Source organism: Brassica napus, chromosome A1 (assembly GCF_020379485.1).
Source record: "Brassica napus cultivar Da-Ae chromosome A1, Da-Ae, whole genome shotgun sequence".
Lineage (NCBI taxonomy): Eukaryota > Viridiplantae > Streptophyta > Magnoliopsida > Brassicales > Brassicaceae > Brassica > Brassica napus.
Genome location: NC_063434.1, coordinates 3,522,340 through 3,537,203, shown reverse-complemented (window position 1 = coordinate 3,537,203; position 14,864 = coordinate 3,522,340). Strand labels below are relative to the sequence as shown.

At 33.0% G+C, this 14,864-nt stretch overlaps 2 protein-coding genes across 2 annotated transcripts; both read right to left on the bottom strand.

Annotated features, from left to right (window-relative positions):
- Nucleotides 1–1,727: 1,727 nt before the first annotated feature.
- Nucleotides 1,728–3,229, bottom strand: LOC106392805 (UDP-glucuronate 4-epimerase 1). Its single transcript, XM_013833613.3, has one exon. It carries the CDS (start codon nucleotides 3,078–3,080, stop codon nucleotides 1,791–1,793), a length of 1,290 nt encoding a protein of 429 aa, XP_013689067.2. The 5' UTR covers nucleotides 3,081–3,229; the 3' UTR covers nucleotides 1,728–1,790.
- Nucleotides 3,230–10,288: 7,059 nt separating this feature from the next.
- LOC106372327 (counting factor 45-1-like) lies at nucleotides 10,289–10,965 on the bottom strand. Its single transcript, XM_013812517.3, has one exon. The coding sequence runs from the start codon at nucleotides 10,828–10,830 to the stop codon at nucleotides 10,504–10,506; it is 327 nt and encodes a 108-aa protein (XP_013667971.2). The 5' UTR covers nucleotides 10,831–10,965; the 3' UTR covers nucleotides 10,289–10,503.
- Between the last annotated feature and the right edge of the window lie 3,899 nt (nucleotides 10,966–14,864).

Here is a 14,864-nt window from a genome sequence, read left to right as displayed (position 1 = left end):
TGCATCCGCCCAGGGTAAATTACGTTTCGTGTTTATGGAAGTACTACCAAAATTCTAAAAACCATTGTTGTAGATGATTTGTGAGCATTTAAAAGGATTTTGTAAGTTGTATCAACATTTTGGTTGAAAAAAACATCCGTGAAGATACCCATAGATATACTCAAACTCCAAATAATCAGTGTTCAACATAAATAATAATTCAAGTAGCTTAGTAGAAAAGCACATCAGTTAGCAGTTTTGTTAGGAGTCTGGTCACTACAGTTAAATTAGACTATCGTCTTTCTAAACAATCTTTGATAAACTCGTTTTCTATCTTCGTAGTTTTTCACCATACATTAACAAAAGACTAATCTTTACTTAATTCTAGAGCCAAGATCAATGAACCTAAAAATTAAGTAAAAGCTCGGATAGGTTTTTATCAACCAAACCGAACTAGCTTTCTCAATAACAGGAAACGGAACACCCATGTCATAACATGTGTGTAGACATCAAAATTTTCATTTGGCCGAGGTCTGAGCACTGACCGATTTTCGGTCAATTTTGCTGCCTATAAGGTACTAAAATAAAGTGTTCCTATATGTTCGTATTCTCCGCTTTATCAAATTCTATGTTTGTCTTAAAACATATACAAACGAGCATTAATACCCAAATACAAAAGCCAATATATAATTTTGTATTTACAGAATTTAATCATTTCTACATTTATAGTTTCATTAGTAATGATATAGTTTGGTCTCTCCACCACGTTACCACTCGATTAATCATAAAATTCACAATTCACCAATTGCTCATCTATATTCTTTTTGTTGGATCAAATAAAGACTCGGTACAAAATGTCTTGGTTGGCCGATTGCCGTCACAAGGTCTCTAAATGCTAAGATATTTTATTATTGTTATTTTGATAAAATTGTTGGTAATATCTTATAACTTGTCTATATGTTTTGGCCTACAAACACAACTAACTAATTAAATAAATATATCATTCTTAAACAATGTACTTGTTTTCACTTACTGACCCACAAAATGTCAATATCTATCCATGCTATAACTGGTTTGCTTGAACAAAAAAATACAAAGATTTGTTCGAAGAAAATCAAGTTCTTGAAATACATTTAAATACATACATGAAAAAAAAAACTTCTAGAAAACCTATAGACCGAAAAGACATTACTCAAAATTTTTCGTGAATATTTTAAAAACTTCTACACCTTTTCTTCCACTTCTTATTCTTTGCTACCTCCAAAATACAAAATGATGAATTGGTTTAGTCCTCGTTAGTGTCGGTGGAGAAGATAACGTCGCATGAGTACTTCACAGGTGGACCGTACGATTACGACTCAAAAATTAAATTCTTCATCGGATCCAACGGTAACCGTACAGCTTAGGTCTTCCTCTTTATAAAAATAAAAGTCTGATTGACCCCACCCACCACTAAAAGCCCACTTTCTCTGCTGTCACAATCTTCCAGCTAACTATTTTCCTATTTTAAACTATTTATTTTATTTCCCCCAGATTATATCACTGATTATATATACCGTAGATCCCGTAACCAACATTTTTGGCAGGTAATTATTTGCTAAGAACAAATATAACAAATTTGTTATACTATTAATATAACAAATTTATTCGCTGTCTTTTTAGTTTTCGACTGTCGTAATAGAAAAGAATATATAATGTTGGGAGTAATTACCTAGAATGAGTAATTAAGAAACGAATCATCATCATCATAATAATAATAATGTTGGGTATATTAAAAAAAAATTAATTCGTACAACAAAAATAATTCACCGTTAATGTACAAGCTTGGCTTTAGTATTGTATCCGTAATAAGAAAGATACCATCTAACGAACTTTCTTAACCCGGTTTCCAAATCGGTTGTCGGTTTATACCCGAATTCCTTTCGGGCGGAGCTAATATTCGCGTGCGTAAACGGAACGTCGCCGTTTCCAGGCATCTCCACGAAGTTCCTCTTCGCCTTCACCTTGAGATGCTTCTCCAATATATCCACCAGAATCGGAACCGTAACCGGTGACGTGTTCCCTAAATTGAATATCCGGTACGGTGCGGATCCGCGTTTCTTCCCACCCGACCCGGTACTCTTACCCGACGAATCGAGAGATCCTAAACAGCCTTTGACTATATCGTCGATGTAAGTGAAATCACGCGCCAAATCGACCCGGTTTTTCCCCCGGTATATCGTGATCGGTTTACCTTGGAGAATATTCCTCGTGAAGGAGAAGTAAGCCATGTCCGGTCTACCCCATGGACCGTAAACCGTGAAGAATCTTAAACCGGTGATGGCAAGACCGTAAATATGGTTATAAGTGTGGGTGATTTCCTCTCCAGCTTTCTTCGTCGCCGCGTAGAGACTCGCCGGTTGATCAGTTCGATCAGATTCGGAGAAGGGGACTTTCTCGTTGAGTCCGTACACCGAGCTCGAGGACGCCCAGACGATCGCCGGCTGAGGATTCGCCGATTTGCAGGTCTCGAGGAGGTTGACTAGTCCGGCGATGTTGCTGTGAACATACGACTGAGGATTCTCCAGCGCGTATCGAACCCCGGCTTGCGCCGCGAGGTGCATCACGTGAGTGAAGGCGACGACGTCGAAGAGCTTGGCCAAGAGCTTCGCGTCGTTGAGATCTCCTTCGACGACGAAGATCCCTCGGGAAGATAACAGAGACCTCCTCGCGCGTTTGAGGGAAGGATCGTAGTAGTTGTTGAAGTTATCGAGCCCAACGACGCCGTCTCCTCGCTTCCTAAGCGCGAGGGACACGTGGCTGCCGACGAATCCGGTGGCGCCGGTGACGAGGACGGAGATTCCGCCGGAGCGGTGGATCTGAGCGGAGGTTCGGACTTGTTTCTCCCACTGGATGCCGCCCCAGGAGGCGGTGAGGTAGCGGCTGCCGGAGTCGACGAAGCTCTGGAAGCTCAGGTAGGAGGCGGTGAGGGCGATGAGGAAGAGAGCCCATAGGAACATGGTGCTCGTGGAGGCGAAGCAGCGGTGGAGCTGACGGTTTGAACGGTCGATTTTGAATTTACCCGGAGTTGACGGAAACAGCTCATCTTCTATGGAAGGCATGGTTAACGGCGTTTTGACGGAAAGATTTATCGAATTGAAAAACGAAAATGATTTTAAAATTTAAAAGAGAGAAGAAATATGCAGATTTTTTTTTTTTTTTTTGGTTATTTTCCAAAAGCATCTGCTAAGGAGGAGAGGGAGAGACGGAGGAGTATATATACAGATGACTCAGGGGACAAGGAGCCGCGTTAATTCTGATTTAAAGATTGGCATTTTCTTTTTTAACTTGTTATTATTTGTTTACAGAAGAAAAAAACGATATCGCTAATAGTTTTTTTATTAAATGATCTGGATTAGTGTTTTAAATCTAGTGAGGATCTACCGTAATCTCTATTTTTTACCAATTTACCGCGATTTAGGGAGGAATCTTTAAATACAGCAAGGTAGATGAAGTAAATATAGATAAACGATTTATTTGGGTAAACTAGCAAAACAATAGTGGACTCATCACTGTAATAATTGTGGCCTTGTGGGTTATCCAACTTATCTTCAGCCATTTTAATTCCACTATGCCATGGTAAATTAGCATCGAGTGTTTTTAGTATAAACTAGTTCCGCGTCCGCGCTACGCGCGGATAATGTGGTTATACAATTTTCCTTTAAGTTTATATAAATATATAATATCATTTAATAAATTTGTGTTAAAGAACCTACGAAATTTGAGGTTGGAAAGTAAGTAGAGATCATGCTGTCCCTTTATTATTGTTTTGTTGATGATCTCCTCCGACCCAAAACTATATTTGCAACACATCTTTTATGTAGTCAAATATCTGCACAAAATTCCAGAGGCAAAGATTTTTGAATATATCAAGAGAGTATGGGAAATAAATCATACATATTGATCTAAAGCTTTTGTGCTTTTATTTAGAAAAACAGAAAAATCATAAGAAAATCTGCGAGCAGTATAACTTTTAAAATATCATGTAGTATAAAACTAACATGAAGAAATCTAAAAAGCCTTCAGTTTTATACTAAACCAACGATCAAGCTTTTTGTTACTTTTTTAAGTTAAAAATAATGCACCTGAAGGTATATCCTCTTGTTGAGTGTAGGAGATCGTACCTTGGACTACCTTTTAGACATAAATGGAAAATTGTGAGATGATGGTTCGAGTTAGGCCTGAGATTCCATCTTCTCGTTGGTTGATTTCACCACTGATGTGATGCGTTCGACATGCCCCTGATCTGTTAACAAAGATGAGGGGTTGATTAAATTTGCAACAGAGTGGCTGTATACTGGTTCGTGATGTTCAGTGTTATTTTTATTAGTGAATAAGTGATTGCTTGTTTTATAGATGCATGATAACCTTATTTACTTTGTTTTGCTTATGGACTATATAGCTGTGATTTACCTTGTTTGTGGAACCACTGCTTGTACGATTTAGTGCATGCGCAGGTGATGTTTGGCTTGCCATACTCATGATGGATCTCCAATGCATTCTCCATTCGTGGCTAGCTTGTTTGTCCAAGAAGATGCTTCAGTAGTTGCCGGGTAGATGGTGGAGCTGTTGTAGAATTTCTCTGGCCCTGGCCCTGCATATCTTATGGCTATTGTCTAGGTTTATGTGTTATTTAATGCTCTTGTTTTTGGAGGGCTATGACAGAGAAATGTGCTCCCATAATTGAAGTGATTCTAAATATAGTCTAATCAAACTGTAACAACTATGGTAATTAAGGATCTGTTTTGATTGGTCAAAAATTTTAAATGTTGAAAAAATTGTTTACTTAATTTGTAACAAAAACCATAAAATGTCTAACACAATAAAGCATATAAAGATAGCTTGAAATTTTTGGTTATCATTCTAGGATACCATTATATTGCTTGATTTACTATTTCATGATTTGCATATTTTTTTATTGTTTTTAGTTCATAGTAATGTATGATGTGAGTATGATGTGTATATTTGGTGAGTGTATATATGTTGGATTGTTCCAATATTTGAGTTTTCATGTTAAAAATAGTATATTTTTCATATGACTTTTTCAGTAATTGTTTTAATTTAAATATATTATAATATATAATGTATGTTTTTTTTTTGTATGTGTGCAATTTTTTTGTTATTTACTTTTCCGGAGAAATTTATTTTTGAATCATAGGCATATTAATACATATTTTTTATTCATCGGATTTCTTATTTGCATTTGTTTTGGTAATCTAGCTTTTTTTTTTCCATAGACCTTTTTGTAAATTATACAAATAATAGGGTATGTATATTTTTTTTCTTTCAAAAGTTGTTTCGATCCCTAGGAACAAAAATCCTCATACATGGTTTCCTGTATAACCTTAGTTTCAATAGATTTACTGATTACGTGCATCATTAGAAACCAAAGCTTATCCACAGACAACTTTGCCTATTGATTATATAAAGGAGATTACATTGAACCTAAAATAATGACTGCACACCACATAACATTTGCACCCAAAAAAAAAACACATAACATACATGTTTATTTGTGTGCGTGGAAGTATTTATAAAAAAACAACATGCAATTCTTCTTATTCTCCTTTTTAATTTTTTTTTTCTTAAACATGGATTGATTGTAACTCATGTTCAAAAACTGGCTGTGTTCTCCGGTGAGTAGCCTTTTTTGCGCGGGAAAGTTTTGTGTGGGATCGATTTTAAAACTCATGTCTTGTTCATTTTTCTATTAATCTCAAATTTCAGTATAATATAATAAAGTGAAGTCTGGAGAACTTATCGTTATGTGCTTCTGTGTTTGCATTTTTGATAACAAAATTCGATTTTCTCACATTATTGTATTGATGACTGATGTTTCTTAATCATAGCTAAGCATTATGTATCTAACAAAGTCGGTGGTTTTCTATGTGAATTCAGTATCGCTTGCACTTGAAAAAAAAAGTAGAGTTATTGTTATATGATGTTATCGACCTGAAGTAAGAACATATACTCTGCTTCTGAAGTTCTGGATATAAGGAGATTGGATACTCTAAAACAAAGTAAGCTTGCTTGAAATCACTTTGTTAAAAACTCTGATCCTAAATTTTACTGTCTCTATAAGGACAACCTAGAATCTGAACTGCTTTGTATATCAAATGATATCTCTAAATATTTTTCGTATCTCCACCAGCAAAGAAAACAAAAACAGAGTTCAGTCCCGGAATCACAACCCCTCCAGGCACGACAAATAATTCAGGAGGTGAAAATAATTTTATAGTTCCTTCCCTTATGAGACTTCAATTGTCCAATCAAAACCTTCTTAAACTTTTACGCTCTCCTCCTTTACCCAACCACCCGCTTTTCATTGATCTTCATCTTCTCCTTTAGTCTTCTAGCTTTATTTTACTTCTTACCATCACTCTTGTCATTGAACCACTTCTTCTACCACAACCACAACTGACTCCGCTGCAACAGATGAAATTAAATATATAGAAACAATCACTCTACAAAGGTGAATCTGATACAAACAGATATTTGTCAAAATCAAACCTACATTGCATTTCAAAAATCGACCTTTGAAGATTATTTACAGGAATAATGTTAATGAGAAGACCAAAGAGATAACCACTTAAAATCTACATCAAATCCTTTGGAATACATATCGATGAGTGAATTACGCACAAAAACATCTCCCAAATCAAAGCCTTTACGTATAGAAAACCCATGAACTGATCTTCCCATATTAACATCCTCAAGAACAACACAACTCTTGAGAACACTCGTTACAGTTACACTATCAGGCTCTGTTTCCCCCTCACGAACCATCTCTTTAAACAACTTCCACCCACAAACAGGTTATTGACTTTGCACATAACTTTGAATCACAACACTCCATGAAATAACATCTCTTTCAGACATTTCGTCGAACAGTTTGCGTGCGCTTAGCGAATCACATTCTCCATATAAGGTCAATATCGAATTTTGAACAGATGAAACCCCACAGAACCCACTACAGATCACGTAGCTATGAATCTTATCTCCGTCAACGTACAATCGCAAACTACATAACGAGTGGATCACAAGAACCAATGTGGAGACATTAGGCTCAAACCCCCAAGCTCTCGACTTCCACAAATAAATGATCGAGAAGATAGAAATAAAATCTCAACTCACGAGCAAAGAAGGTGCATTCTTTACCTTAAAAAGAAGTCCTGAAGAGCATTAGTTTAGATGACACTTGAGTTCAAGCTCTTGGGTCCCTCAGCCGTGGCCAATGCTCCAGCTTCCTCACTAATAACATCCATATTTCTTCCCGCTTCTCTTATACATCCAAAAGCTCCAAATCAAGTTTATAACAATCAGTTTGAAGAAACCATGCATTACAAAATTGGGGATGTCTTGTAAACTTACCTTCTCCCATTGTCCATGGAAAGAGGAGACTCACTGAGACAAAGGAATAGCTGTTTATTAGAAAACCTTGTCTATCTCTCTCTGCAGGACCATAAAGTTCACAAAAACACAGCTTTCTAATAAATCAATCACAAGTTCTTACTTTCATGTTTCATGTTATAAAAGAAACAAAATTCTCAGTGGGTTTAAATGAAAGAGTTATAAACGAAACAAAGACGTAGTGGGCGCAACAAACATTTGTAAGAAATACAAAAACCTTTTATTGCTTACAACTATATTTGGTTGAGAGTGATTCTTGAGAAGCTTAAGCTCCTCCTCCAGCTCCTGGATATGAGTTTCAATAAGCCAAAGTAGGAAAGTCATGAAGCAATCAGCTGATTGTAGAGAAAGAACCAACTAAGATCATGTGATGAAAGAGATGGTGTGGCACAATATTAAAAAAAAATAACCGGTATCGACAAACCTTTGAGGCGATGCAATCAGAACCTGGGAAGAATCAACAACAACATTCATTAGTGTGAACGCCAAAACAAAAGTCGAATTATGTGACTAATCGACGAATTAAGATGATATGTTTACTACATATTTAGAACGATTCAGCTTGGACAAAAATTTGGTTATCAAAAACGCATAAGAGGAATCAAACATAACGAAAGGAAAATTTGATTACCAAAAGGAGTTAACTAATTAACCTGTTTATCCGCGAGAAGCTGTATCGAGATTAATAGCGACTGAACAGGCAAGAGGGATTAAAAACCTAATAGTCCCAGTGAATGATGAGTAGCCGGACAACCTCTTGAGATAACGGCAAAGATGTAGACTGTCGAATGTCAAGTAGGATGACAAACTCGAGGTTAGCCATGACGGAAGAGGGGAGTAGAAGAGTATGAACTGCAGAGAACTTGGATTGGGTAGCGAGGTTTCGTGTGTATGGCCCTAAATTTATAGCAAGTGGTTGATAGAATCATGAAACGTTGGGATTTGGAGGATGAAGAATCATCGGGAGGTCGAGCGAAAAAATAAAGGAGTTAGTAAAGAACATCATTGATTGTTGAATTAAGGGTAGAGGTAACATTGATTACAGAGGAAAAGATCGGCGGAGAGGAAGCGGAAGAGACAGAGTTCTACGCTCCCGACTGCACAGAGGTTTACGTGTATTATATTTAAACTGGGCCATATAAATTTTTTAAAGCCTACACGGAAGGCCCAGTTCCACTCTTTAAGTTAGAAGCGATGGTGAAATGTCGAAAGAGAACCCCCTCATTGGCTGAATTTAAAAATGACGTGGACAGCTTATATGATGAGTATATCTTCCTTTTAGTATAGGTTAGATATGCGAGAATATTATGTCTATTTAAATTGAAAGAGTTCATTTGAGATTCATATTTGAAAAGTCTAGATAAATTTTATAGAGTTCATTTAACGTATCCAATTCGTATACAATCAAAAAAGAGCTCCATAAGTTGTAAATCTTGTGATATGTAAATGGTGAATGCATTCAGAGGAGTGTGGCTTCGGATTCCAGATAGCAAAAGAACATAATAAAATTTCTCTTGATATTGTAATTACTCAATTAGCAAAGTAAATTTAGAACTACTAATTACTGCTCTTTATATGATTAACTCGACTGACTGGCACTGGCCCGCACTGAGTCAAATTTTAGCACAAAGACGTGTGAGTGCATTTATCAGTTTTACTATAATTTGGAACCAATGAAAATATGTTATAATCATATAACAAAGTTTTTATAATTTGAGAGAATAAAACTCTACTTTTTCAAACAGGATAATGCAGAGAGAGGACGTGCTGACCATAGCATTCACCATTGGCTGTTTTGGGAAAGCGATAAGAGAATGGCAATAATAACTGCGTGCCGCTTCCATGTTTCTCTAGCACTACCGCTTCCACAAGTCACGGTTTCACCATAAAAGAGAAGGCATGGGGGGCCACCTCTTACTACATTTTTTTTAAACAGATCACTTACTTCAAGCCTATTCATAGTTTTTGGGAGGATTCTTTGAATCCAGACTAAGATTGAATTTGAGAAAGAAAAGATTTGCGAAATCCTGCTAGAATCTCAAATTATATATTTATTTTTAAAATAATGGAGTAAGCGATTATGGTAGACAAAGTTTTTAGGACTTTTCACAGCACTAGTTAGCTATTATTAGAGTCTTTGTCTAGAAGCGACGTAACATGCTTAAATCTTATACATTGGTTCATTTACTTTTCGTAAATTTGAAACTATATTAACAATAATTAGCAAAAACTAGGATCCTTTAAAAATTTAATCAATGTATTAGGTTTCTAGAACAAGATGTACCTGGAGACGCCAATATTACAACGTTTTGTATGAGTTTTGTGTCGATTGTTTTGATACATATAGAAATAAATGATTTAATTACAGTTGCGATTTAGTGTAAAAATATTGATCATTATATTCGGAATGGTTCATCTAAATTGAACGTATTCATTTATATTCAAAACTATGTATATCCAGACGCTCATATCTATTTACTTGGGATTACAAGGAACACATCAACTTTGTCTATTAATAGTGTCTAATACAGACACAATTATGGAAAAAATAAAGTTAATATTATGTACTATCATAAGGTAGGTGGACTAACTCGATTAAATATACAGTAATATTCAATTTAGAGATTTAGGATTAACGAAATACGAAACTCTTGAAAGTCCTTTTTCAAAAAAAAAAAAAAAAACGAAACTCTTTCGTAAGTGACAGACCACTGCACTGATTCTTTGAAATTTAAGAGTTTAACCATTTGAAGTAAAAGAACTATAATTTGTGATCATATGATTTGATTTATTGATATCGTTTGAAGCTTGTTTTCTTTGGTTCCAAATTCGAATTACCTAATTACGATTGCACATGCACTGATCCAAATTTAAAGAGATTATATAACAATCTAGACTTGTATGGAACATACAGACTCAAATTGCACCCAAAAAAAAAACATACAGACTCAAACAAACATAACTTATGACGACATTTTATTCATCCAACTTCGTATATACACACGACAAACCAACAACATAAACACACACTTTTTGGTTCACACTTTAAGTAGGAAATACATCGTTACTTATTATTTAGTTACCAGATCCTGATCCAGCTCTAGATCCAGCAAATGAACCAGCAGATGATCCGGCTCCTGATCGACCCGAACCACTAGAACTCGAACTTGATGACGAGCTAGAGCTAGAACTAGATGATGAACCTGATCCTGAACCTGCACCAGCACCAGCACCAGAGCCTGAACCGCCGCCAATACCAATCCCCAATCCAACGCCCAGACCGACCCCAATCCCACCTAGGTCAAGCCCCAAGTCTTTTCTTGCGACTCGGCTCTCGGTTAACATAACCAAACTTGAAATCACTAAAAAACCAAGAAGAGCTAAACCTTGGACCCTAGCCATTTTGGAATTCTTCGTGTGTGAAACCTTTAAAAAAAATAGTCTGTGGACTTGCCAGTCAATGTGTATTGAGTTTGTAGACTTGTAGTGTAACTTAGTTGGATACAAGAGAGAATAACATGTTCGGGTATTTATAGAAGCTTTGCGATAGAGTGAGCTATTACGTGTTCATCACCAAATATATTTCCACTACTTTATCATTTTGTATTCATAGTTTACGATCATACTCTCAACTAAAGAGCCACGAGTACCAATTAAACACATGTTTTAAAGTAATCAAACACATGGTAGTCTGACTAAATATAATCTTTGCTCAAAAAAAAAAATCTTTGATCGGCAATACATGCAAAATGATTTGAAATTATATAAAAAGAAACGAACTTAACCCCAGTTAATTCGTGAGGTTTTTCACCCGTGGGGGTATAAGACGTTCAAAGAACCAAAGATTGTTGTGGTCTCACATCATCGTTACTATCCAAAATGCATAGCGAGGTTATTATTACCAAAATTTAGTCCCAACGAAACGATAAATTAAATAGAAATGGTTAATTAGTGCACATAATTTAAGTACGGATGCATGTGATGTGTGCATTATCGTTTGCTGCCACCAACCCACCAGAGAGTCGACGGTCCACTGAGCTTAGTGGAGTGGTAATGGTTTATACACGCAGAAACTAATCCCCCATATATATTAATGGTCACTAATCTATAGTCCCCAGTCCCCACTATGAATTATTGTTGAAGGCACATGCACGTGCTTAAATCATTGCTCGAGAAAGATCGTTCACAATGGTTATGTTTTTATTACTATGAATGACATTTTTTTTTTCTCAATCAGGCGCCTATTACCCTACAGAAGCATATTTTTGACCAATACTTTTTTTAGACCAATACTTATTTGATTAGTTTTAACATAAAAACTCTGTTTTCGATTCTGAACCACTATTACTTTATTATAAAAATAAGATTATTTTAAGCACAGAAACTAATCCCTCTGTGAGTATTAATTATATGGTTCTCACTATGAAAAAAAACTTTTAAAACACTATTTTCTTAAAATATTGTATGATTTCATATTTTTAAAAAATATATTTTGAACTATTCTGAACTCCAAAGGTAAGACTATAATCATTGCAATTTAAGGATTCAACCATTTATAAGTCTTTTGTATAGTATTCTTATCACGGTAACGATCTTTTCATGCTATATTCTTAAGAAACTACATGCTGTATTCTTAATTTTTGTATGATGACAGGTGTTTAATTCTTTGGATCTAGATTAATTCTAAAGGTAGTCGTAATTTGCTTATGAGCTATAATCTAAATCAATACCAACACTAGGCCTAACCAACACGAAGACAAAATTAAATCTATAGAAAACATTTTCTTAGTGTTAAATACATTAATGATAAACCACTTGTAAATCTTAGGTTTGACTTTGAAGCAAATTTATAAAGAGGTCTTTTCTTATTATTATGTTTTTTTTTGTTACATATCTAAATTATGTATCATATATATTGATTTGTTATTTTTTTTTTTTTGACATATCTCTGTTGTTATTTGACATACTGAATGTAACACTTCACAACAACAAAATAAAGGCAATTTTACCAAAAAAATGAAGGCAAATCGTTCGAATCTCTACTAATAAAAGGGAGCTTTTGAGGCTCCATAGGGCGTCCACATCAGCGGAAAAAATTTCTCCCAAAATCTGACACGTGGCATAAAATATAGTTTTACATTTTAATATTACTTATTTTCGAAAATTGTAAAAAATATGTAAACATACAGCATAAAAAAATGGAAAAACTACATTAAACATATGTAAGATTACTATTTTTCACTTAAAAAAAGACGGCTTATCTCCATAATGTAACATTCCCGTTTTATAAAAAAAAACAAAAAAAATTATATATAATTTCGAAAATAATAAATATATGTAAAACATACAACATAAAAATGGAAATACTACATTAAACATATGTAAGATTACCATTTTACATTTAAAAATAACAATAATATGTAAACATACAACATAAAAAAATGGAAAATTTACATTAAACATATGTAAGATTACCATTGTTCACTAAAAAAACGGTTTATCTTCATAATGTAACATTACCATTTTATAAAAAAAAGAAAAAAAAAACATAAATATAACTATTTGACTATTTGTCCAAGTTCGTCTATTAAACATTTCCGTTTTACATTTCCGCTTTTGAGGCTCCATAGGGCGTCCACATCAGCGGAAAAAATTTCTCCCAAAATCTGACACGTGGCATAAAATATAGTTTTACATTTTAATATTACTTATTTTCGAAAATTGTAAAAAATATGTAAACATACAGCATAAAAAAATGGAAAAACTACATTAAACATATGTAAGATTACTATTTTTCACTTAAAAAAAGACGGCTTATCTCCATAATGTAACATTCCCGTTTTATAAAAAAAAACAAAAAAATTATATATAATTTCGAAAATAATAAATATATGTAAAACATACAACATAAAAATGGAAATACTACATTAAACATATGTAAGATTACCATTTTACATTTAAAAATAACAATAATATGTAAACATACAACATAAAAAAATGGAAAATTTACATTAAACATATGTAAGATTACCATTGTTCACTAAAAAAACGGTTTATCTTCATAATGTAACATTACCATTTTATAAAAAAAAGAAAAAAAAAACATAAATATAACTATTTGACTATTTGTCCAAGTTCGTCTATTAAACATTTCCGTTTTACATTAAAAATAGAAAAATACGTAAAGATTTAAACATCTATCTTAAAATATAAAATATAGACATTAACTAAATATAAAGTATAAGAAAGCGAAATACTCAATATAAAAAAAATAAATAATAAGTAAATATTATAAATATATAAATATACGAATTATATATAAAATAATAAGTAAATGAACAATTTAAAAAAAAATGGAAAGAGTATAATAAATATTAAACATCTATCTTAAAATGTAAAATATAGATATTAAGTAAATAGAAAATATAAGAAAAAGAAATACACAACTTAAAAACAATGGAAAAAGTATATTAAGATTTAAACATCTATCTTAAAATGTAAAATATATATATTATGCAAATAGAAAGTATAAGAAAAGGAAATACACAATTTAAAAAAATGGAAAAAGCACATTAGTATTTAAACATCTATCTTAAAATGTAAATCAATTTTAAAATATAAAATTATTAGTAAATAGAAAGTATAAGAAATAGAAATACACAATATAAAGAAAAATAAATAAGAAGTAAAAATATAATATAATCTCGAAAGATGACACATGGCATAAAATATAGTTTTACATTTTAACATTACTTATTTTCGAAAATTATAAAAAATATGTAAACATACAGCATAAAAAATAGAAAAACTACATTAAACATATGTAAGATTACTATTTTTCACTTAAAAAAAAAGACGGCGTATCTCCATAATGTAACATTACCGTTTTATAAAAAAAACAAAAAACATTATATATAATTTGGAAAATAATAAATATATGTAAAAAATACAACATAAAAATGGAAATACTACATTAAACATATGTAAGATTACCATTTTACATTTTTATTTTAAGAAAATAATATGTAAACATACAACATAAAAAATGGAAAAACTACATTAAACATATGTAAGATTACCATTTTTCAATAAAAAAAAACACGGCTTATCTCCATAATGTAACATTACTATTTTGTAAAAAAACAATTCTATATAATTTCGAAAATAATAAATAATATGTAAACATACAACATAAAAAAATGGAAATACTACATTAAACATATGTAAAATTGTCATTTTACATTTAAAAATAACAATAATATGTAAACATACAACATAAAAAAATGGAAAAACTACATTAAACATATGTAAGATTACCATTGTTCACTAAAAAAACGGGTTATCTTCATAATGTAACATTACCTTTTTATAAAAAAAAGAAAAAAAAACATAAATATAACTATTTGACTATTTGTCCAAGATTTTCTATTAAACAT